Here is a 23,889-nt window from a genome sequence, read left to right on the forward strand (position 1 = left end):
CACCAGAAAGGGTCAGGTAGGAGTGGGGTGGACTGTTATAAACAGGCAGGTATAAAGTGATTGATTTTGCTCTGGTCTGAATTAGTTTTCAAGGCAATCATCATTCAACTGGCAGCAGGAAGGAGGAAGTTTGCAGTCAGCCTGTTCTCTGGAAGTATCAGCATGAAGCCAGATCAGCATTCTTCTTGCAAAAGGAAATGGACTGTGTTTGTTTTAGATTGCTGGAGTTTATCCATCCTCTCCAGCATAATATTCCACCTTTCCTAATGCCATTAGACTGTTTTGTTTTTTAAATAAAACCATCCTACTCCCCTTTCATAAATAGCTCTTTTTATGACTTTACTGAGCTGAGGTACACATGATTAATCAACAGAATGTGCATGTGTGCATTATGGACTATACAGTTATGTTTCACCAAATAGTTGATAGCTGTTACTCTGTGGAAGGAACTAGGGTCAATCTTCATTTACACTAGGTAAGATTTACAGCAACCCTGGGAAGGACATTTTTCCAGAGCCAGGATTCAAGTGCAGGTCTGCCTGATTCCAAAACCTGATTCCTTAACCAATATGTTGTACTATGTGTGTGAGTATAGGTGGGTAGATGGAAGGAGGGAAGGAGGGAAGGAAGGAAGGAAAGGAAGGAAGGAAGGAAGGAAGGAAGGAAGGAAGGAAGGAAGGAAGGAAGGAAGGAAGGGGGGAAGGAGGAAGGAAGGGGGGAGAGAGATAGATAGATAGATAGATAGATAGATAGATAGATAGATAGATAATAGATAGATAGATAGATAGATAGATAGATAGATAGATGATAGATAGATAGATAGATAGATAGATAGATAGATAGATAGATAGATAATAGATGCCTTTCTTTCTCCCAAGGACATGCATGCCTTCATTCATTTATTCATTCAACAAATAACTTATAGGAGCTACATGGGAGGAAGAAGGAATTAGCTTCCCTTACTTACTCAACAAATATTTGTACTGTGTGCCCTCTCTGTACAAGACACTAAAATAGATGATGTGTTCATAGTACATTGAATAGGTTTGCCCTTTTGGAGCTTGCACTCTATTGGGGGAGACTTGCAATGCCTGACTGACATGTAGCATGTGATAGCCATCACTGATTTCACAAGCTATCTCATTTGATCTTCATGAAAAGGCCGTGAAGTCAATCAAGCAGATACCATCCTCCCTATTTTAAGTGAAGTGGCCTATCCATGATCAGGCAGCCAATAAATGGCAGGACCCAAGGACTCGGGACTTCTGACTTCCAGTCCAGCGCTCACCCCTTCGAGGCCACCACACTAACTTTATTTTATTTTCCCTTGGTGTTTTAGGACAATCAACTAAAGCTTAAACTCGATGGAGGAAAAAAGAAGGTAAAAATTATAGAGGGGAACATAGTTGCTTCCAATGGGCTCCTGCACATTCTTGACAGAGCCATGGACAAGATGACGCCCACATTTGAGAGCAACACAGAGGTAAGATATTTCAGCTAAAAGTGACGTCGATTCAAATCCATCTTCCTTTTCACATCCAAAAGAAAAATGCATGCCAGCAGTATATACTTGTCCTTCACTTGTACTAGGACCCCAACCATGGGAAAGATGGGATACTTTGTTTTCAACAGAATTCTGGATACCTCTGCAGAGAGAAAGACCTGCAGTAGGTGTAGGAAAGGTCTTGATTTTGTGACCTCTTTTATGGCCACAACTGACAGTTCAGTCCAGTGACTATTGAAAATATATCCTTCATGCTTGATGGAGGAGGACAGTCTCCCTTCAATAATATTTATTCCCTCTAACCTATTTGATGATGGCTAAATGCTATTGCAGAATGTGCAGGTCTGAACCACTGTTTCAATAACAACAGGAAATATTTATATAATGTTGACCAGGTCTTTATTTTTATCTACCCACACTTACACATAAACTCTGTCATCAGTCTTTTAATGATAGGGTGCCTATTTCCTAAACCACCTTTTTTTTCACTAATTTTTAAACAAAGTGTCTCTTTTTAGCAAACCATAATGACAATGCTACAACCAAGATACAGCAAGTTCAGATCCTTGTTAGAGGTATGTACTTTTCATGGATTTCTGAAAATGTTTTATGCCCAGTCCTTTGTAAAATTAGCTGATGTGTCAATGATAAATGTTGTTTTTTAGTAATTACTCAAATGTTTGTCAGAGATAATTGATGATATAAAATTCTATTTCTTTTTTTTTAAATCTTTATTGTTGAGAGTTTTACATATGTCCCCTTTTTCTCCCATTAACCCCTTCTAGCCCACCCTCATCCCCCACCCCAGGCCTTCACCACCCTATTGTCTAAGTCCATGGGTTATGCATACAAGTTCTTTGGTTGATCTCTCCCCACCCACCCACTCATTCCCACCTTCCCTCTGAGATTGCACCGTCTGTTCCATGCTTCTTGTCTCTGAATCTATTTTTGTTCATCAGTTTATAAAATTTTATTTCTTAATTGCAGAAAACCAACGTGGGACATGCCTTAGATGAAGATGGAGTTGGTGGACCATACACCGTTTTTGTCCCAAATAATGAAGTATGGAGTAACATGAAGGATGGCACTCTCGATTATCTCCTCTCTCCAGAGGTATTGTACCCTACTCACTCTCGTGGTATTATGGCAGCACCACTGCCTCAGTCTGTGTCCATACAGGCTTTGTCTAAACTAGGGATGGCAAATAAATAGCATACATATTACCACCTACCCTCCTACAACCAAGACAGACATCATTAATCAATCACAGTTCTCTGGAACTAAGCCCGGTGTTGCTGTGGCTTAATCCTCCTCAGTAGTGTTCCAAGTAGTCTGATTGACTACCAGACTGAGCATAGGAAATAAGATCTATTTGCAACCCTATATCTAAATGGTTGGTTTGATTTTCCTGGCTCTTCTAATATTACTCAGTAGCAAAATCAATATTTTAAGTTCTCTACAACTCTAAAACCATCTAGAAAATAAAGTCTAATCCAGGCCACTTTGGACCAGGTCTAGGCTAAATTTAAAAGGCATAAATGTTATTTTTAGATGCTCCAGCCTTTCCTTTTTATTGCTTTAACCTCTCTCCATTATAACCCTCTCTCTTTTTTTAATGTTTTTGTTTTTTTTATTGATTTCAGAGAGAAGAAGGGAGAGAGAGATAGAAACATCAATGATGAGAATCATCGATCGGCTGTCTCCTGCACGCCCCCTACTGGGGATCAGGCCCACAATCCAGGCATGTGCCTTGACTGAACCATGATCTCCTGGTTTATAGGTCGACGCTCAACCACTGAGCCACACTGGCCAGGACTATAACCCTCTCTTTATAAACCATAACTTTTCATTCTCTCACATTCTTCTCTAGGAAGGAGATTTTTTTTTACTCCTTCACACTAAGGTGTAAATAACTAAAAGCATTTAAAGTGTTTCCTTTCCCACAAATAACAGCCTCAAGGTGAAGAGAACAACAGCTAGTTATGGAATTTTGTTCATTAGAACATCAACTGGTGGAAGGGCCGCAGCTTTCTTCCAGGGTCCTGAAATCATGCCGCTGTCTTGGCAACGGGGCCAGACTGCCTACAACCTCACACAGTCCAGTGCCGAGTATACACGATGGGGGACCCAGATATTTTAGGTTAATGATTCCCAAACTTTAATGTGGTTAGAAATCACCTATGGAGCTTGTGAAGTAGGAATCATCCAGAACTTTCCCCAAGCATTCTGATTCAATGGTACTGGAATGAAGCCAGAAATAGACATTTTGGGAAGCACCAACTTTAACTCAGACAGCCCAGGCCACACTGTTTCTGGAACCCAGAAATTTGTGTGTATGGTTTAGAGGTCCAGTTGGATACAGCCCTTTCTAGAATATTTTCCTCAGTCTGTGTCCATACAGGCTTTGTCTAAACTAGGGATGGCAAATAAGGGTATCTTACTTTCAGAAAACTTTGGATTAAAAAGATATGCCTCGAGGAGATAAATCAGAAGGTGATCTCCCTTACATTGCAAACAGATGTTCAACATATTAAAGGATGTGCTATAGGTTTGCATTTAAAATGCTATATTTCCAGTGTCTTAAAAATAGGATGTTATTTTACACTTATGATTCACGCTCAAATTTTCTGAAACTTAGCTATTGGAGAGAAAAAAAGTCTGTTATACCTTTCTTTAGAACTCACACTGATACCTAATGTTACAGCTAAAAAAGTAATGTTGCTCCCCTGGGAGATTATTAAAATCCTGAGATTATATGGCCTCTCTGAGTGCATGAGCTTCTGGTACAGGTTTTAAAATAATAATAAAGGAGTTCTCAGACACCTAATCAGGTACACTTAAAATTAAAACAAAACCTTTTAACTAGAATAGGAAAAATAAAAATAAAAACAACCTTCCTGCTTTTCTGTCAGGTACTTTTGCTCAGAAAGGTCTTCTCTTTCTCCTCCCTCCTTCCAGTGGTGCTCTGACCAGGTGACTTGGTTGGAGCATCTTCCCATACACTGAAAAGGCTGCAGGTTCAATTCCCCGTCAGGGCACATAACTCGGTTGCAGGTTCCATTCCTGGTTGGGGCACGTATGGAGCAATGTTTCTTTTTTCTCTTCCTCTCTTTAAAAAAAAAAAAAAAAGCATATCTGAAGCTGGCTCACTCAAGCTCTTGAGAGTAGACTATATGTATCTCTTCCCAGCTCCACCCACTGAGATCACATTGGTAGCTTGAAAACAGCCCAAGGTAGTTTACACCATAGAAATTGGCCAATGCTATAAATCATGGCTTATTTTTTTCTCCATGGAAACAATTTACTAATACACCACTGCTCCTGGCTCTCAGTCTCTTTTCTCTCAAAGGCATTATTTTTCTACCTGCAAAGAATATACAACTTCAATGTCTCTTTGTCCTAAGTCATAAACTGTTTTTCCGCTGAAGTTTCTTGGTGGGGAATAGAACCATTTCTGCCTCTTTCTCAGCTGCAGAGCCCATGTGGGTTAAAATGTCCCCCACCTTTGGCATGCTCCTTCTGTCTCCATCCATCTTAATAGCATCCTTTAGTTGTATCTTCCAAGAAGAACCACAGTGAGAGACAGTGAAAGTCCCATCAGCTACACCAATAAAATGGAAAACACACTGATCTCATTAGAAGAGCGGTTTCCAATTCTCATTTGGGATGCCATGTTCCCTTTCCAGTGTATCCTTCCATTTCTCCTGAAAATAATGTTCAGTCCCCAAATCATCCCATCCCCATAGAGACCACAGCTACTGATGATAAGCCCCAGTGTACGGCTTCATCACTGAACTAGACAGAAACCAAAGCCAAGGGGGCCGAGACTGCCCTTGCCAATTCTCAGACACCTTGAAAGTTAAATGTGGCAAAGGGAAGTGGATATATACAGAGTTCAAGGTCACACAGTTGGATAGAAAACTCTCTTTCTGTCCCTGGCACCAAAAGTTTGGTGGGTTTTGTTGTTGCTTTTGTTACCTAAAGCAGCAGGGAGGAAGTGAGTGTCCTCATAAGGGAAGGAATACACTTCACCAAAAGGCTCTTCCCCAACAGCACCTGCAAGTTTGAGCTGCACTGGGCGGCGGCCCCCAGCCAGATACTGCAGCAGCACACACAGTGGTGGAGCAATGCTGACCAATGCCTTTGTCCCTTTCATTCTCCTATTTCTTGTAGAGGATCCAACACCAATTAATTCTGGAGACTTTAGAAGTGGACTACCCAGTCAATAGCCCTCCATGTGTAATTAAAGGGCTGAAAGGAGTCCATACCAGTCCCTTTGTTTTGCAAGTGCAGCTGAGACTAGAGGAGTTGAGTGGCTTGCTCAAGGTCACCCAGAAGCAGAAACAGGATTAGAACTCAGGGTCCTGCGGTCCAGCTCAGTGCTCTTCCTAGGAACCCTTCCCTCCTCCTTTTAATTTATTGTCATAAACATGTATGCAGGGCCTGGCATGTGCCCCAGACTGTGCTGTTTGGGGACACCATGATTAATAAGCTACAAAGACCCAGTTCCTGCCTTCCAGGAGTTTGCAGTCCAGTTCAGTCTGACATTTCCCCAGTGGTCCCCACTTTTTTCACCCCTTTTGCCACTGAGCATCTCGCTTGTAATAGCATTGCTTCTGCCTGCCAGTCTCACTTCTGGGTACCAGAAAGTAGTGCAAAGGGGAAGTTAAAACCCAGAGGCTAAGCAACACGCTCAAGGTCACATAGTAACAGAACCAGTACTGCAGACAGTGGTCAACTTCAACACTCTTTTTGGTTACCGTGCCCTGCACATAGTGCTATTGACATAGCTATGGTAGCCATGCAATTTATCATTTGCACCAGGACAATTCTTGAGAGTGATTGGGGCTGCCGGGACAATAAGTATAAACCAGGGTGGTACCCGACAAACCAGGATACATGGTCCCTCTACTTACAAGTTGCTTCCCTGGCACAGGGACCAAGGCCAAATGCAGAGAGGAGTCTGGGTGAATAAAACTCTTTTTGATCATGTTCATGCTGTTGGAACATGTCCCTAGACTGATCAGCCTCTTTTGGGGGCATTACTATGATCTTGCTTTGTGATCGTTCACCTAGTGCAGTGGTCGGCAAACTGCGGCTCGCGAGCCACATGCGGCTCTTTGGCCTCTTGAGTGCGGCTCTTCCACAAAATACCACGTGCGGGCGCACACGTACAGTGTGATTGAAACTTCGTGGCCCATGCGCAGAAGTCGGTTTTCGGCTCTCAAAAGAAATTTCAATCGTTGTACTGTTGATATTTGGCTCTGTTGACTAATGAGTTTGCCGACCACTGACCTAGTGACTATGGCTGTGCCACTTAAGAAGCACAAGGGCTGTGAAGCTTGTAACCCCTAACTCTGGCTCAGCTGGGAGATCACGACATTCTGCAACAGACCACCTCCATTGCCACCGCCTCCTTCCCCCAAAGAGAGTGGGCCCCAGGCCCCTCACCTCTATGCTCTCTCCAGGACTCCCTTACGGGGGTGCTCATCCTGTTTATAGCCCAAGACCCTCTTTTTTCTCCACTGTTGCTTCCGTGTCCTGAAGCATGGGAACTTTTGGGAAGGACTTCACAGGAGAAATGCTCATGTACCATTCGAGCTCAGAAGGGCAAGTCCTGACCAGATAATGCAAACAAAGACTGTTTAGTCCTCAGTAACCATCTCATGTGTGATTATGGCAGGAGTGAAACAGAATCATAAACTAAGGCTGTCTTAGAAAATCCAGAAGGTAGCCTTGGGTGTTGAGAGAGGTCAGGAGCAGAGTGACTGAGAGCTTGGGCTAATTCTTAGTCTTATAGCCTAAGTTGGCTCTGTGACCTTGAGCATGACTTTAAAACTCAGTGTTATCACACACAGAAGGGGTCAATAGTAGTCCCCACCTCACAAGGCTGTTGGGAGGATTGAATGAGATGTACATATAGTGTTTTAAGAACAGCTTCTGCTAAAGTAGGAATTCGGTGAAATGTTAAATATCAGGGAGTGGGTATTTTTCTCACCCTGGATTTCCCACTAAAGAGATTATGGGTCACTTATTTTTCTTGACTAAGTGTCCAAAGTCATGTGAGGAGGGTCCTACAAGATGGTGGGTGGGTAGGAAATGTTGTGTATTCTTTATTGACTAAAGAAGTATTTTAATTCCTTCACAGGGATCTTGGAAGCTTCTGGAACTCGTCAGATACCACATTGTCCCCTATACCCAGGTGGGCCCCACTTTTCCTGCCCTTTTCCCCTGCTTTCAAGATATCTGACCTAATCTTAAATTTGCAATATGGATGCTAGAAAATATGTGACAATTGTCCTTTTTCTGTAGTTCTGATCGTTTCCTTAGCCGTGGATAACGAGCCTGCTATCAAAGAAATCTTCAAAGCCACAAAAACACATGACATCCAAGCTCCCATTATTTATTTCATGAACTTGCAGGCTGTGTTTTCCAGTGAGGACGTTATGAAAGCAGGACTCTGTGTGTTGCTCTCAATGTCTCCATCTCTTGTTCTCATTGCAGCTCGAAGTGGCCACCCTCATTTCCACCCTTCGCATTAGGAGCATGGCCAACCAGATCATACAGTTTAACACAACCAGCAATGTAGGTGAAAACTCTACCACTGGTGACTTACATGCGTTTTCGCTCTTCTACTCATTATTCTTCAGGTTATCCTACCTCTTTACTAAATCACAGGCTTAAAACCTTTACGATTATTTCATTCAGGTATTGCCTTTGTCAGCAGATACCTGCTGCGCAGCTACATGTGTGAGAGTCTGAACTAGTTGCCAAGGGTAAAGCAGTTTGGAAAGAGACAGGCTTCCATCCAAGCAAGGAAAAGAAACGTTAACAACTATTAGCAACCAGTTAATTATTTTAATTACAATTGTAATCAGTGCCACCAATTGGAAGTTAAGAGGACTGTGAGAGCATGCAACAGGAGGAGTCTGAACAAGTCTGGGGGCCCAGAGGTTCGTAGTGAGGAGGTGAGGCTTTGGTCAAGATTCAAAAGGTGACTAGATTGGACCTGGGCAGAGAAGAGAGTTCTAGGCAGAAGAGAGAGCATGTGAACAGGCCCTGAGGTGGGAAAAACATGATTGACTTAAGAAACTCAAAGAAGGCAGCATTATTCAGCTAACTCCCTGGGGTAATAATATCAGCAAAAGTCTGGTAGAGATTATGTCTCCTCTTGATTCACTGCTGATATATATTGAGTGCCTACTATGTGCCAGACACTATTTTATGTCCTGAAGGTAAACCAATGATCAGATGAAAGTCCCTGGTTGTGTGGGACCTTCATTCTAGTAAGTAGGAGGATAGGCAATAAACAAATAAGTAAAATATATCATATATGAGAGAATAGGAAGTGCTAAGGCAAAAACCAGCAAAGCAAGGACGGGGAATGGACTGCAGGAATGGGTCTGACATTTTAGATAAAGTGCCCAAGAAATCCTCGTGGAGAAGGAAACATATGAGCAAAGACCTGATGGAAGTGAAGGGAGAAGCAGTGTGACTATTTGGGAAAGAGCATTGCAGAGAGAGGGAGCAGTAAGTGCAAGGAACAAAGCCAGGAGCGTGCCCAACCTGCTTGAGGAAGGGCTGGGTCAGTGTGGCTCTGTCAGAGAGAGCTGAAGGGAGAGAGGTTGGAGAGGAGATCAGTGCAGAAGGAGGGAGAAGGAGAGGCTGGGTCAGGACATGCAGGGCCTAAGCTCTCAAGGTGAGGACATAGGCTCTTACTCTGAATGAGATGAGAAGCCACTGGAGGATTCTGAGCAGTGGAATGACATGATCATCAGACATACATTTTGGGAGACTGGTTAGGAGGCAATTTGCAATAACCCAGAGAAGCATGATGGTGACTCAGACCAGGGAGGTAGCAGGGACGTGATAAGAAGTGGTTAAATTCTCAGGGCATTTTAAAGGTAGACTTAACAAAATGTGCTGATGGATTGGCTGGGAGTAAAGAGAGAAGAAGCCAAGGATGACCCCCGAGGTTTGACTTGAGCAACCACAAAGATAAGTTGCCATGAGCACTGCAGGTGGAGCAGATGTAGGGAAAGGTGGAGATCAGCATTTTCACTAATTTGTTCATTTTCTGCTCCCTTCCCTACAACATAAGCAGGAACTTGCCTAGATTTGTTCACCTAATATATCACAAGGTCAGTAAATGTATCTGAATGAATGGATCACCACAGAGAAGTAAATTAATTTGCCCAAGATGTCATAGCAAATATATTGTAGAGCTGGAATAGTTATACCTCTTCCCTAGTCAAGGACTATTTCTGCAAGGACATCCTTGCCTGGCATCAGTCAAGAATTCATTTAACAGTTCCATCTCTCCCTGTCAGCCAAGCCCTTCTAATAGCAGTCTTCCACTCACTGAAAAGTCAGGTGAAGTTGAAGGTCTCCGGTGAGGTCGCCACCATTCAGACCTGCCAGGGGACCACTGGTGTCCCTGCAGGACAGAATGGAAGATACCACTGCTTCTTTCCAGGGGCAGATTCTGGCAAATGATGTGGCAATGGAAGAACTTGATGTCGCTGCCAAAAATGGCCGAATTTACACACTGACTGGAGTTCTGATTCCTCCCTCCATCGTCCCAATTCTGCCCCACCGATGCGACGAAGCAAAGAGAGAGATGAAACTGGTAAGAAAACTGGGACAGTATAGAAGAACCCCTAACCTGCCCCACAAAGCAGACAACGTTCCCAGCTCTCACCGTTCTGAGGAGCCTCAACTCAGAGGGTTTCTGTCTTCATAGAGAGGCAGGCGTGAACTGTTTCCTTTGGGGGAATTTCCACAGTGATAGATGATGCCTAGGTGTATTAGTTTTCTAGAGCTGCCATAACAAATGACCACAAACTAGGCGGCTTAAAGCAACAGAGATGTGTTCTCTCACAGCTCTGGAGGCCAGAAGTCCGACATCAAAGTATTAGCAGGGCCTCTGAAGGTTTGGGGTTGTGGGGGTGGGGGTCTTCCTTGCCTCTTCCAGTTTCTGGTGCCTCCTGGGGACCCTCAGCATTCCTTGCTTGTAACTGCGTCATTTCAATCTCTGCCTCCGTCTTTGCCTGGCCTTCTTTCCTGTTTGTGTCACTGTGTGCCCTTCTCTTCTTGTAAGGACACAAGTCATTAGATCTAGAGCCCACCCTCATCCATATGGCCTCATCCTAACTAGTTACGTTTGTGAAGACTCAGTTTCCAAATAAGATCACATTCAGAGATTTGGGGAAACATCAATTTTTGGGGGGGAACACTATTCAACCCACCACACTTCAAGGCACTTTAAGAGGGATTTAAAATAGAATTTCTTCTCAGGTGGATGTCTGGCCTAGCCAATCAACCATCTTTCTGTACTTCTTTTCAAATACCAAACTTCCTGTTTGCCTATGAGTTTATGTACCTTCTAATGGCCTTTCCTGTTTCCATAGCAACTTTCTTTGGCTCAGCTGGTTTTAATCAGAGCACCCCAAATGTTAACCTTGCTGTTACATGTGATCTTTCAGTTCCCATGGAAACCACAACCCCAAAGTCACAGCAATAATACGTCTGAGTATTTCTTTTCAGGACACTTCAATAATGCTTCAATGATTGTCCTCACAATATCCTTGGAACATGGGCATTGAACAAGGAATAATGGCCTGTTTTTATAGATTTTATTGTATTGATCCCTCTCCTTATCATGAAGGCTGGAAGTACCTAGATGAGTGCCTGGCACAGACTTGTGGCTGATTCCTTTGGTTCCAGATTTCTTAATTAATATAATGATTCTAATATGTTTTAGTTACTGTGATGGTACTGGTTCCCCATGCCAGTCACATGCCATCTGCGGGATTTAGTTCAACTTTGAACACCACTTTTAAAGAGGCAGAAACTTGGTCACTTTCCCAGCCAGTCCCTGGCAGCAATTTAGGTGTTTGGTTCAATCCTTGAAATAAATATTGGCAGGTGTGTCACCTGGCTTAGGCCAAGATGAAGATCAGAAAAGGACAGATGGAAAGTCTCATCTCCTGACCCAAAGGCAAAAATATTAGGGAAATTGGGCCTCTGCAGAAAAGAATGAATCGGAATTGATAATTAGACTCCTTCGGAGCTTCTCCACCCCAAGCAGCTGCCGTTCAAGTTCAGGGAAGGAATTCTGTGGAGAAAACAAGGGCAGCCATAAGTTCAAGGTTGCCTAATTCCAGGTTGTTCAAAAGTTTGTTCTTCATCTCCCCAACGAACAGAATCAACATGTGGGTTTGAACCGCGGCCTAAAGCATAGATGGGGAAAAGAGCTTCCCATTAGCCACCTTAGAATGGAATCTTCTATTTTCTCTGGGTGTAAAGTCAAATCTATCTGCTCCATGTGATTTAGGGTGGTTTTGATTGTCTATTAAAAGCACAAATGCATTCTCTGGAAGGTATTTATTGCTAGCAGAGAATAGAAGCTGCTGGCACCTTCTAGAAGTCTCAGTTTTCACCAGGATGAACCCATAGCTGCCTTTGGCCATGTACATTTGGGTTTGGGGACATGTATTTTGGATTTTAAAGGCTTAATAAATAGCACTGTGTACTTGACAGGGTCTAGGGTCCCTGCAGGAAACAGAATGTATCCCAAAGGTTCAAATGGAGAGAGTTTAATGAAGAAGCTACTACAGAGAGATGGGCAGGGCTAGGGAAATAAACAAGTTATGCTGGGGCATCCAGGGACAGACAATGACAGGAAATCATTCCCACTCCAAGGCAAAGGAGTCACAGTGGGGGGTCAAGAAGGGGAGTAGGGTTACCTGCACCCAGTGAGAGTGGGAAGAGCGGAGGAAGTGACGCCATCAGGAACTGTAGAAATGGTGCCTAAGTACACAGAGAGCAGGGAAGAAATACCTTGACTTCGCTCTCCTCCAACCGATCAGTATCCTGCCGGTGCCTCCCATTGGCCAAGACCAGTCAGAAGCAGCCAAGGAAGCCCAAGAGACCATCCTCCAAGTTCTACCTGCTGGCGCACAGAGCCCAGTAGAGAACTTCAGAGAATGGATCTGGAAAGATTTGGAGGCACACACCCCTTTCCTTGCTCCTGAATCACTGAAGTGAGCAGCCCAGGAGAATGAAAGGCAGAGTTTCAATGTTCATCCTCATTACTGCTAAGCTCATTGGAGAACAAGGACTTCATCCTAATCCTTCATCCTTGGCACAGATGGCCAACTACAGTGCCCCCTGTGGGTCAGGTGCTTCTCTACTCACAGAGAGTTGATCTGTCTGACCCTAAAGGAAGGAGAGGAAGGCACTGCGCAGGCTCAGTTCCTTCTCCCCAAACCCTCCTGCACCACCTTTACTCCTTTTCTATGGGGAGGAGTCAGAAGGGGGCGGGGAAAGAGGCTGGGAGGGTTACTCTAGTAGAACCCCCTTCTCAGGGAGGAAGCATGAGACCAGACAGGGCAGTCCCCTGCTCCCTCCTGCAGGAGCACCTGTGCTGATCCGCTGACTTTCCTTCCAGGGCACATGTGTGAGCTGTTCCCTCATCTATTGGAGCAAATGTCCTGCCAACTCCGAGCCCACAGTGAGTGTGACAGCCTCATGGAAACGCACATCACCCAGGCAACCCCACTGATGTGGTTTCTCATCCTTTCCACCTTCCTCTGAAAAGATGCTAACTCCAACTGGGGTGAAATGAGATTAGCTCTTAGCCTACTGCCTGTGTTTCAATCCTTGCTCATTAACCCAAAGTAAGTTGCTTAAGCTTTTTAACTCTCATTTTCTTCATCTGTAAATAATAATAATTAATAATAATAATAAACACCATGGAATTATCATGGGTTAAAAACCCAAGCACAATGCCTAAATCAAGTAGCCGTTCAGTAAAGGTTTATTCCTTCTCTACTTTTCCCTCTTAAACAAAATGCAACGTTTGTGTTGGGAAGGCAAAACCTTACCTCCACCCTCTAAGAGTCTCCAGCTGGGCCTCAGAATTAAGCTGACATAAAACAGATTAACAGGAGAAAAGCACACAGATTTCTACGCTTACATGGGAGCCTCCATAGAAGAATGAAGACCCACACAAGTGGCAAAACCCAAGTGCTTATATAGTAGGTTGAACGGAGAATGGCAATTTGGGGAAAGCAACTAAAATGTATGGGGAGGCTAAAGGAAGAGCAATTGTTGTTTTTAATCCTCATCCAAGGATATTATTTCCATTGATTTTGTTTGTTTGTTTGTTTTTAGAAAGAGAGAGTGGAAGGGTGAGGAGGAGGAGGAGAGAGAGAGAGAGAGAGAGAAACATTGATGTGAGAGAGTCACATTGATTGGTTGCCTCCCCCAACCGAAATGGGGATCAAACTGCAACCAAGGAATCAAACCCGAGACCCTTCAATCCACAGTACACTAACCACTGAGCAAAATCAGCCAGGACGAAGAGCAGTTCTTTTTACAAGGTCTGTGTGTACAGATTTTTCTTGGCTTCAACTCCCTGTCGATGGTGACAAGATATTTCTTTTCTCCGGTACAGAGAGAGCATCTTTCACATAGTTTTATCTTCTGACAAAACTTGAGATCACCATTATTGTCCCATTTCACAGATTAGGCAACAAAGGCCCACAGTTTCCAGAAAGAAAAGAGATATCTGCTGTCTTTCAGGTATCTTTAGCTCAAAATAATCCTTATCCCAAAGTGGCATACTTTGGGATGGCATGTTCTGCCACTCTTTATTCATATTTGCTCTTCCCAATTGTCATTCTAGAGAAAAATATTAAGAAAATGATACTAGAAACATCAAAACCTTTTCAAGTTTGATTGAATTCTAAACACATCTACTGAGGTTCATAGTGTTTATTTTGGGGGCAGAAACATGAAAAAGATAGTTTGTTTTATTTTGGTTTTGTCTTGAGAGCTCTGATCTAAAAGGAAAAGAGACTACTGTACAATTCACAATCCATATGCCACGTGTCCTATTGGTGGCAAAAGCCAAATGTTCTAAGGTCAAGTTGATGAGGGAAATTTCTGTCCCTAAATATATCCTAAGAAAGAACTTCCCTGCCCAGCCCGTGTGGCTCGGTGGTTGAGTGTCAACCTGTAAACAGGAGGTCACAGTTTGATTCCTGGTCAGGGCACATGCCCAAGTTGTGGGCTCAATCCCCAGAGTGGGGCATGCAGGAGGCAGCCAATCAATGATTCTCTCTCATCATTGATGTTTCTATCTCTCCATTCATCTCTGGAGTCAATAAAAAATTAAAAAAAACTAAAAAAACTTCCCAACCAGAAGTTTCATTCAACACGAGAATAAATCACTAAGGAGGGTGATGAGCTCTCGGTGCAATCTTATTGTGAAGCATTTCATATAGCAAAACATTAAAATTAAATAGGCACAGGTGTTCGGATATTTATTTTGCTTAATGAAGCCATCAGCCCTGCGTCCTTCAGCGTGCTGTCAACCAGGGAATATGGAGAGAGATGGGGAAGAGGAAACCGTGTTGGCCAGTATCACAGCAACTGCTGGTGCCAGCCATTGTTCTCAAAGCTTTCTGGAGCCTAGGAGGTAGGCATATTATTATCATAACCATCGTGTCACCAGGAAGCTAAGGCAAAGAAATAGCAAACACCTCGCACAAGGTCACTCGGCTGATACGTGGCAGCACCATGAACCCACATTGCCTCAGCCCAAAGGAGGAGGAGGAGGAAGAGAAGAAAAAGAGATGAGACATGTGGGTTGGAGCCGAAAGAGCCTCCAAACTGCCCCTCCCAGGCTCCCAGGATCAGCACCTGGTTAATTATCCTGCGATCCAACCAGAGGACTGAATACTCCTTCCTCAATAAATGTATCTCAGAATTTGGGATTTTATAGTCTGTGGTGTTCTCAATGCTAACTCCTTGAGCAAGAGCCTACGAGGAAGGAGCAAGCTCACAATCAACATTTATCGAACATAAAATCTGAGCCAGGGACTAATGCGTCTGACAAAACTTGAGATCACCATTATTGTCCCATTTCAAGGATCAGGCAGCTGAGGCCCACAGAGACTACATGACTTGCCTGTGATATCCTAAAGTTAGTGCATGGTAAGGCAGGTCCCGTTCTCTGGACCTGCCGCTTCGTAGCAGTGTTCCTTAGGAAAATGGCAACCTATCTGGGCTTCAGCTTCCTTGTCTAGGAAAGAGGGATGAAAAACATCCATGTGGGGTTGAGGACTGATGACCTCATGTATGTAATGTGTCCGGCCCTAGTACATTCTCAATAAATTGTAGTTCTAGATAATCATGAGTGGGCATGGGGTTAGAGAATGAAAGGTGCATTTAAACCTGCCCCCACCTCCAAGAGAAAAACCAGATTGTCACTATTGGGCAGGAAGGGTCTTTCTAAAATTAGAGATAGATTCTTTACTGACTCCAAAATTTCTATGTAAGAGGAGCTTAGGGGTGGCAGTTGGTTGAAAGGGGAGGCTAAGCTGTATCCAGGATACACAGGAAAGTGTTCCCTGATCAATTATCGATGTCTGCCGTGGCACTATAAGGGGCATAAAGATACATGGCCTGCATTGTGCTAACCCTGGCCTGTATTAGGAAACAGTATCTAAAGAGGGTGACCACCCAGAAGGCATGGCTCAGTGGTTGAGCGTCAACCTATGAACCAGGAGGTCACAGGCCCCATCCCCAGTGGGGAGCATGCAGAAGGCAGCTGATCAATTCTTTCAAATCATTGATGTTTCTATCTCTCTCTCTCCCTCTCCCTTCCTCTCTGAAATCAATAAAAATATTTTTTTTAAAGAGAGGTTGACCACACCCTGACAGGGACCCACCTGTGCCCAGTGTGGTCTACAGCATCCCTGACATTGATGGTAAAATGGTAGTAGACCGTCTAGTATATGTAAAAGCTGGGGAATGCCAAGAGGACCTCGAAATGCACACAGCAATGCTTTTTCTCATTGGCTTTCTTCTAGGAACTCTTCACACACAAATGTGTCTACACCGGCAGAACCAGGAGCTTGAAGAGTGGCTGTGCCAGATACTGCAATGCCACCGTGAAGGTGAGGAGGCTGTGTGGCTGGGGCCTTCATCCAGGCCACCGGGGCTCACATGGAAGCCAGCAGGGCTGGGCAGTGCCAAGGCCACGCTCTTGAGCCCCAGGTTCCGTGAGACACAGGTTGCCTTGTAGCCTTGGCCATGTCTCCCTGCAAGGGAATGGAAGGGTGGATTCTCCACATGGCAGCCAGGTCGCCCCCTTCCCTGCATCCACCCCTCCCATGATGCCCTCTGGCTCTCAATATAGAGCTCACACTCTCATTGCCCTCACACAGGCCACGCTCTGCCTCTGACCTGCCTCATGCCTCCCTCAAAGTGTGGGCACTGGCCATTCCCAGCCTCAAAATGCTCTTCCAGGTTTTCTTGGAGCTGAGTTATCTTTCATGTCTCCCTTTAACAGTCACCTCCTCCATCAACACCCAATCCACAGTGACCTCCCCAATCTCCATCACCTCTGCCTCCACCTGCCACCACTTTAGTATGGTCCTCTGTTTTCCCAGTACTGACCATGCTCTGAAATTCCCTTGTTTTTCTCCTCCTTGTCCTCCTCTTCCTTCTCTTCCTCCTCCTCCTTCTCTTACTCATCTTCCTCCTCTTCCTTGTCCTTCTCCTCCTTATTCTCCTCCTCACCTTCTCCTCCTCACCCTCCTTCTTCTTCTTCTCCTCCTCCTCCTCCTCTTCCTTGTTCTCCTTCTTCTGCTCCTCCCCTTCTCCTCCTCCTCCTTCTCCTCTCCCTTATCCTCCTCTTGTCCTCCTCCTCCTTCCTTCTCCTCCTCCTTCTTCTCCTCCTCATCCTCCTCCTCCTTGTCCTCCTTCTTCTTCTCTCCCTACTTTTCCTCCTCTTCCCCCTCCTCCTCCTCCTTCTCCTCTTTTATGTATTGTCTCTTCCTGATTAGATAGAACACAGACCATGAGCACAGCCTTCATCTGCCTTGTCCGTGGTGCCGGTGCCAGGCTGCCCGCCACGGTCAGCCCTCAGTAGATTTGTGGCGAGCAGGTGGCTGAGCACTAGCCATGACATCATCTGCAAAAGAAAAGTGAGCTCATAATGGGGGAGGGAGCTAATGATGTTTATGATAATAACAGGAATTAAAATAGATCTCCTTTGAGGAACGGGCACTCTGCTTGGGTCTTAAAGGGCAACACACATTTTGTCTCTCAGATACCAAAGTGCTGCAAAGGCTTCTACGGGCCCAACTGCAACCAGTGTCCAGGAGGCTTCTTGAACCCATGCTCGGGAAACGGACAGGTGAAAAGGACAGTCCCCAGTGCATGCTTTCCATGAATGCAGAGGCTGACCTTTCTGAAGTCGAGAAATTATCTTTAAAACCACTGAACCTAGAAATGATGCAATGCCAGCCACTATTCCCAGGAAGTAAAAATAAGATAGCTCGGTTACTAAAAGAACAGGTGTCAGCATTGGAAGGAATCTTGCCCCAGAAGGGGACGGTGGGTACAGTGATGTCGCCTCGGATCTTTGCTTTTCTGCTGCATGACCTTGGGCAACTCAGCAAGGCTCTCTGGACCCCACTTTCCTCCCACAGGAGGCAGTAGGGTGGGCTGAATCTTTAAGATTCCTTCCAGGACTAAGATTTTATGAGACTTTAAAAAAACAGCACTGCCCAGTGATTGCTTTTTTTTAACCTACCCCAAAACCTAAGGAAATGTAAAGGCCAAAACTTAACTCTAGCTTGGAGGCCAGAGCTAAACAAACAAAGGTTAAAAAAAAAAAAAAGTAGCTGTGGTTTATATGGAAAACGCATAGATCTGTGCATTTAAGAAATCCACATTTAAAGTATGCTCTTTCAAGGGAAAGGAGAAACTCCGCAATCACGTGTGGGGACACACGCAGGCGAAGAAAGGAGGGCGACACTGGCACTAATTAATTACCACAGCCGGGTATTTGGGAAGGCACCGAGCCCAGCTCTGATGAGCGTTGATCGTTCAAAATCTAGCCTCGAGTTGGCCCGGGAGGTGGGAGGCAAACATATTAACACTGAAGGGAGAAACACTGCAGTGAGAAGCCACAGAGCTGAGCAGGCGAGGACCTGGAGAGAAAGGCCAGCCTTCATTCTGGAGGTCGATGCCTCACCTCGCCGGCCCATAAGCATTGTTTGGAGGTTCCCAGTTCACCTCTGTGACTCCCACTCCCTTGAATGACTTCCCTTAACCCTTTGCACTCGCTTGCTTTTTTTCTCGATTCCTTTATTCTACTCGGGATTTAATTTTTTAAATACCCCAGATTTTACAAAGCGCAGCAGTAGAATAAAAAACTGGAGTTTCTTTTCATACAAACTTATTTATTTGGATTTTTTTATATTTCAAATTATTGATACATTCAAAGAGTAATTTTAACCTCGACATCCGAGTGCAAAAGGTTAAAGTTCTAAATCCAGGCTTGGGACCCCAAGCTTATCCTGCCTGGTACCAAGAAGTCAGGTCATGTGGCGAAGCGGTCGGGGACCCCTTTGGGGGCGGCGGGTGTCGTCCTGACCGTCGGGCCTGCCTCTGCTCCCAGTGCACAGACGGCCTCGGTGGCAACGGAACGTGCATTTGCCAGGATGGCTTCCACGGCTCCCAGTGCCAGTTCTGCTCGGATCCCAACAAGTACGGACCTCGGTGTGACAAACGTAAGTGGCACCTCCAGGGCTTCCCTCCGCTCCTCAGCCAGGCTCCCTGCTGCCCTGCAAGCCCGTGGTGTGGGCCGGCCTGGTGTCCTGGGCCCCTTTGCTTGGTGAATGCCCTCATCACAGGGCGTTTCTTGTTGTTGTTGTTGTTGTTGTTGCTGTTGTTGTTGTTGTTGTTCCAATTTTTTTTTAATTTCTTTATTGATTAAGGTATCACATATTTGTCCTCATCCCCCCATTCCCATCCCAAACCCCTCCCCACGCATGCCCCCACCCCCCTGGGGTCTGTGTCCATTGGTTTGGCTTATATGCATGCAAACAAGTCCTTTGGTTGATCTCTCCCCCTTTCCCCTACCCTCCCCTACCTTCCCTCTGAGGTTTGACAGTCTGATCGATGCTTCCCTGTCTCCGGGTCTGTTTTTGTTCATCAGTTTATGTTGTTCATTATTTCCCCTAGATGAGTGAGATCATGTGATACAAGAAATACACTTATAAGAACTGAAAATGAGACAAGCAAGAATGGTTATGCTGAGAGGCAAATAAATCAGTCTGTAGTGAGTTAACAGCTTGGTTCTGACACTATAGTCCATGCCAGATGGCTGGGCCCCATCCACCAAGTTTCTGAGAAGGTGGGCCTGGGGTGGTATTTGACCATTTGTATTTGCAAAAAAAAATTCCCTGGGAAGGTTGAGAACTGCTAGTCCAAGGACCACAGTTTCAAAGCCAGTCTCTAGGTTTCTCCACATTCTTAAAGTGATGGTGGGCTCCAGATCAAGAAACAGACTCACTACCTGTCTTTCAAGTGGTCCACTTCCATCAGCTCCACCTTTGCCAAATGTGCGACCGTGGGCAAGTTACCACTCCTCTCAAGGACTCAGTATCCTTGTCTATAAAATGGGGCTAATACTACTAACCACCTTGGACAGTTGGTGCAAGTTATAAATGGAAAGCACTTGTCCTGGAACAATGCCTAGCACAGAGTATGCACTACAAATATTCTCTTATTATTCTCTGTTATTGTTGCTACTGTTGCTATTCTCAGTTCAGTGGCATAAATATCAAGAAGCTTAGAGAAAAATGGAGAAAGTTCCACAATAGGCAATGAAAAAATGAGGTTATACAATCTTAGAAAATGCATTGTGTTCTTTAAAATGACGTGATGTGTATATTTAGGTATGTAAATATATTTAGGTACATCCTTCTAAGCTGAGATTAGAATGTAACAAGAATAGAGGGAATGCATCAGAGCTGGCTGTGAAGTCCAGCCCAACTCAAATTAAATCCCCACTGTGCTACTTACTGGCCATAGGGCCTTAGAAAAAGCCTCTCATTCAGCCTCAATTTTCCCATCGATAAAATGAAGGTAGTACTGGTGCCCACCTCACAGGTCATTGATGAAGTTAGATCATAATTTAGGCCTTCAACACAGAGCTTGCACCTAACCCATAACCAGTAAATGAAGCCATTCTTATTGCTGTTCGTACCTTCACTCGTTTGTTACAAAATGCACAACCCTTCCCCTCTCTTGCCTTGTTCTGATCCTCACAACTACCTCTTAAAATGGGCAGGAAGCCAGAGCTCCACCGGCAGGGCTGCTGTCCCTAGTCCCAGGTTCTTTTTGCCCAATAAGATTTCTGAGAAAAGAAAAACAGGGTTGATTCCAAAGCCTGCCAACGTTGACATTTTTATGAGGCCCGCGGGGCCGGCTGTGGAGGCTGGGGCAGGGTCGGCACGGGGCTTCCTGCTGCAATGCCTCTCGTCCCAGGTCTGGGGCTGCCTCGGGCAGGGGGCCTCCTCTCTGGGCTCTTGTTCCTTTTGAATTACGCCCTGATTTGCTTAGAATTTTATGGAAAGTCTTTTTTATTTTAATCCAGCCATGCTTTTCCAGCCCCCTCACTGAGATTCTCTTCTCTTTCATGGATGTTGACTCCAAGCACCCAAACTAATTTCCAATCAATCCCTTCTGAGGGAAAAGTGCAAGTTCCTTCATTTCTGATCAGTTTCAAGTCCCCAAATCCTTGCCATCTGCCTTTGAGAATCATTCACTCCCACATGCATAGGCGCCTGAGTCTGATGGGCTGGCTCATGTTGCAATGTTTAAATGCCTAGAACCCAAAGCGAAGTAAGCAGCTAAAGTTTAAAATGACAACAGGCATGTGGAAATACCAGTGAATATAGCAATCTCCTGTGTTTACACCTGCTCCACGAAGAGAAATGGACTTTGGAGGCCTGTGTTCAAGTCCATGCTTGGGAATGAGCAGCAAGTTGGGCCATTTGCTTCGCCTCTCTGGGCCTCAGTTGTCTCATCTGGAAAATGGGGATGCTAAAAGAACCTACCTCCTGAGGCTGGTGACTGTTCATGAGGTGGTACAGGTTAAATGCTGGCCCAATGCCTAGAACAAGGCTAGTGAAGAAGAAATAGGTAAGCTAGCAGCAGGGGCCAGACCGGCATGAGAAATCACTTCTATTTGTTCCAAAATGTCTCCACAAAAAGGTGAGACATTTCCAGACTAAACCCTCTAACCATGAAGGAGATGACCATCGAGTTCCTCGGGGACTTTCACACCAGCACAACCGTCCCTGGGCCCCACCACACCCCACACATCCTATATAATAAAGAGCTAATATGCTAATTAGACCAGATGGCAAAACGACCTTCCTGAAGGACCAGTGGGCGGGGCCGTGAGGGCCGAGCCCCTTGCACAACTTTTGTGCATCGGGCCTCTAGTGTGGATATAAAAGAGCCCTGGGTCCAAGATGTTCTCATCTTGATGGGACAGTCACCCTCAGCCAGCGCTGTCCCAGGCACGCTGAGAAACACCTGGGACCCTAAGAATCAGCACCCAGAGGCTCCCCTGCTCAGCCCAGGTTCTGCTCTGACAGGAGCGATTGGGGTGAGGAGAGGTGGTCCTGTCTTCCATGCCCCGTGTGTCCTCCAAGCCCTGAGTGCCCCTCTGCCTTCTCTCTCAGAATGCCTGTGCATTGACGGAACGTGCGATAACCGGGTGGACAGTGACGGGGCCTGCCTCCCCGGCACGTGCAGAGAGGGCTCCGCGGGGAGGTTCTGCCACAAGCAGACCTCAGCCTGTGGGCCCTACGTGCAGTTCTGTCACATCCATGCCACCTGTGAATACAGCAATGGGACAGCAAGGTAGGTCTGGGGGAGAGGCGTACCACCCTTAAAGGCCCGTGGCCATTGTGTGACCTGCAGACAGACCCAACCCATACACTGAGGCCTGTTCTCTCCAACAGCCAGTGTGGCTTTTGTGGAGAAAACCTCAGGCTCAGCTGGGTTCCAATAACTGTGCTCCCTCCATTGAAAGTGACCAGCTGTGTGACCTCGGGCAGGTTTCTTAACCTCTCTGAGCCTCACTTTCCTCATCAGTACAATAAGGGTGACGCTACCTACCTTGCAGGGCAGTTGTGGAGATTGTAAATGCACCCAGCACCAGGGCTAGTACATGATAGATGTTGCATCATGGGAACTATAATTCTTATCATCACTCCTGTGAAGGAAATGAAGACTTGTCCACCAGCTTTCCAACCCATGAAAAACACGTTTACTTCCGAAGGCCATTAATAACAACTCCGCTGTTCAAGGCATCTGGCAGGTCCTTGGGTCTTTGGTCATTTGGTTCCTTATTCGTTTCCTTCAAGTTAACATATCCCATGGGCTTGGAGAGAAAATGTCCTCTCCAGGCAGATTTGGTTCAAAGTCAGTAACCACCCCCACAACCTCCTGGGAAATGCAGAGAATGTCGAATGCCTCTAGATTCTTGGCCTTATTTTTACAGCGCTTTTCTTCATTTGTAATTGCATGGTTATATGCTTACCTGTTTATGGTCTGTCTCCCCCTCTGGACTGTAGGCAGCGTGCTGAGCCTGTCCTCTCTCTTCCACAGTCCACGGCAGAAATGCATCTTCCTGTGAGTTAGGGTCTGTCTACATTGGTGCATGAGGCAGAAAACACTAGTAATCCCTACCCTTAAAACCTCTTCCGTCACCCACAGAGGACTACAGACGTGGGTCTGTCTATACCATATAAGCTTAGTCAGCGTTGGAATACATTAGACTATGTCTTTGTTGGGGCACCAGATAAAGCATTTAGTTCCTCTAGGGGCCTTGATACATGAAAAACATTATTTTATTTTCTGTGAAGCACACAATTTGCAGTAGGAACATGGGGGTGTGATGGAGCCGCATGGTGTCCCAGCACCTGCCACGGGGCACTTGATAAATATTGGGTGAACCAATGGCCCTGTGCTTACTAGTGACAGTGTCACGGTGGAGCATGTTGGGAGGGTGGGAGGGTCAGGAAGCTATTTCAACTCACGGAATGAGGCACCTGAGAATGTTGTGTTTGGCGGGGGGGCGGGGGGGGCGGGGGGTAGGGAGAGGACAACTACACCTGAGGGACTAGAAAAGGGAGAGGGGGGAGGTTTCATGTGACCTGTTGCTATGCATGAGCCAGGAGGTCAAGGTTTGATTTCCAGTCAGGACACAAGCCTGGGTTGCGGGCTTGATCCCCAGTAGGGGGCATGCAGGAGGCAGTCGATGGAGGATTCTCTCTCATCATTGATGTTTCTATCTCTCTCTCAATCTCCCCCTTCCTCTCTGAAATCAGTAAAAATATATTTAAAAAAAAAAATAAGAGCTGTAGCATAGAATAGAGGGAAGAGTTGATCTCTGTGAAACCAGAGGTAGTACCTAGAATTGTAAAGAGGCAGATTCCAGCCCAGAATGAGCAGAAAAGATACCAGATGTTGAGCCTTTTAAGGTGTCAGTGCCCTGCTAA

General features: G+C 45.4%; 1 protein-coding gene across 1 annotated transcript in view; it reads left to right on the forward strand.

The window, feature by feature from the left end:
- The window catches only part of STAB2 (stabilin 2), a 119,203-nt gene that overhangs the window by 25,766 nt on the left and 69,548 nt on the right, over positions 1-23,889 (forward strand). Inside the window, exons 13-23 of the mRNA XM_008144744.3 lie at positions 1,340-1,483; positions 2,023-2,079; positions 2,492-2,617; positions 7,653-7,706; positions 8,009-8,089; positions 9,981-10,133; positions 12,957-13,019; positions 16,387-16,473; positions 17,631-17,717; positions 18,987-19,098; positions 22,066-22,246. Of these exons, the coding sequence (XP_008142966.2) occupies positions 1,340-1,483; positions 2,023-2,079; positions 2,492-2,617; positions 7,653-7,706; positions 8,009-8,089; positions 9,981-10,133; positions 12,957-13,019; positions 16,387-16,473; positions 17,631-17,717; positions 18,987-19,098; positions 22,066-22,246 (1,145 nt within the window). The remainder of the gene's footprint in view (positions 1-1,339; positions 1,484-2,022; positions 2,080-2,491; positions 2,618-7,652; positions 7,707-8,008; positions 8,090-9,980; positions 10,134-12,956; positions 13,020-16,386; positions 16,474-17,630; positions 17,718-18,986; positions 19,099-22,065; positions 22,247-23,889) is intronic.

This window comes from Eptesicus fuscus, chromosome 7 (assembly GCF_027574615.1).
Source record: "Eptesicus fuscus isolate TK198812 chromosome 7, DD_ASM_mEF_20220401, whole genome shotgun sequence".
NCBI classification, from domain to species: domain Eukaryota; kingdom Metazoa; phylum Chordata; class Mammalia; order Chiroptera; family Vespertilionidae; genus Eptesicus; species Eptesicus fuscus.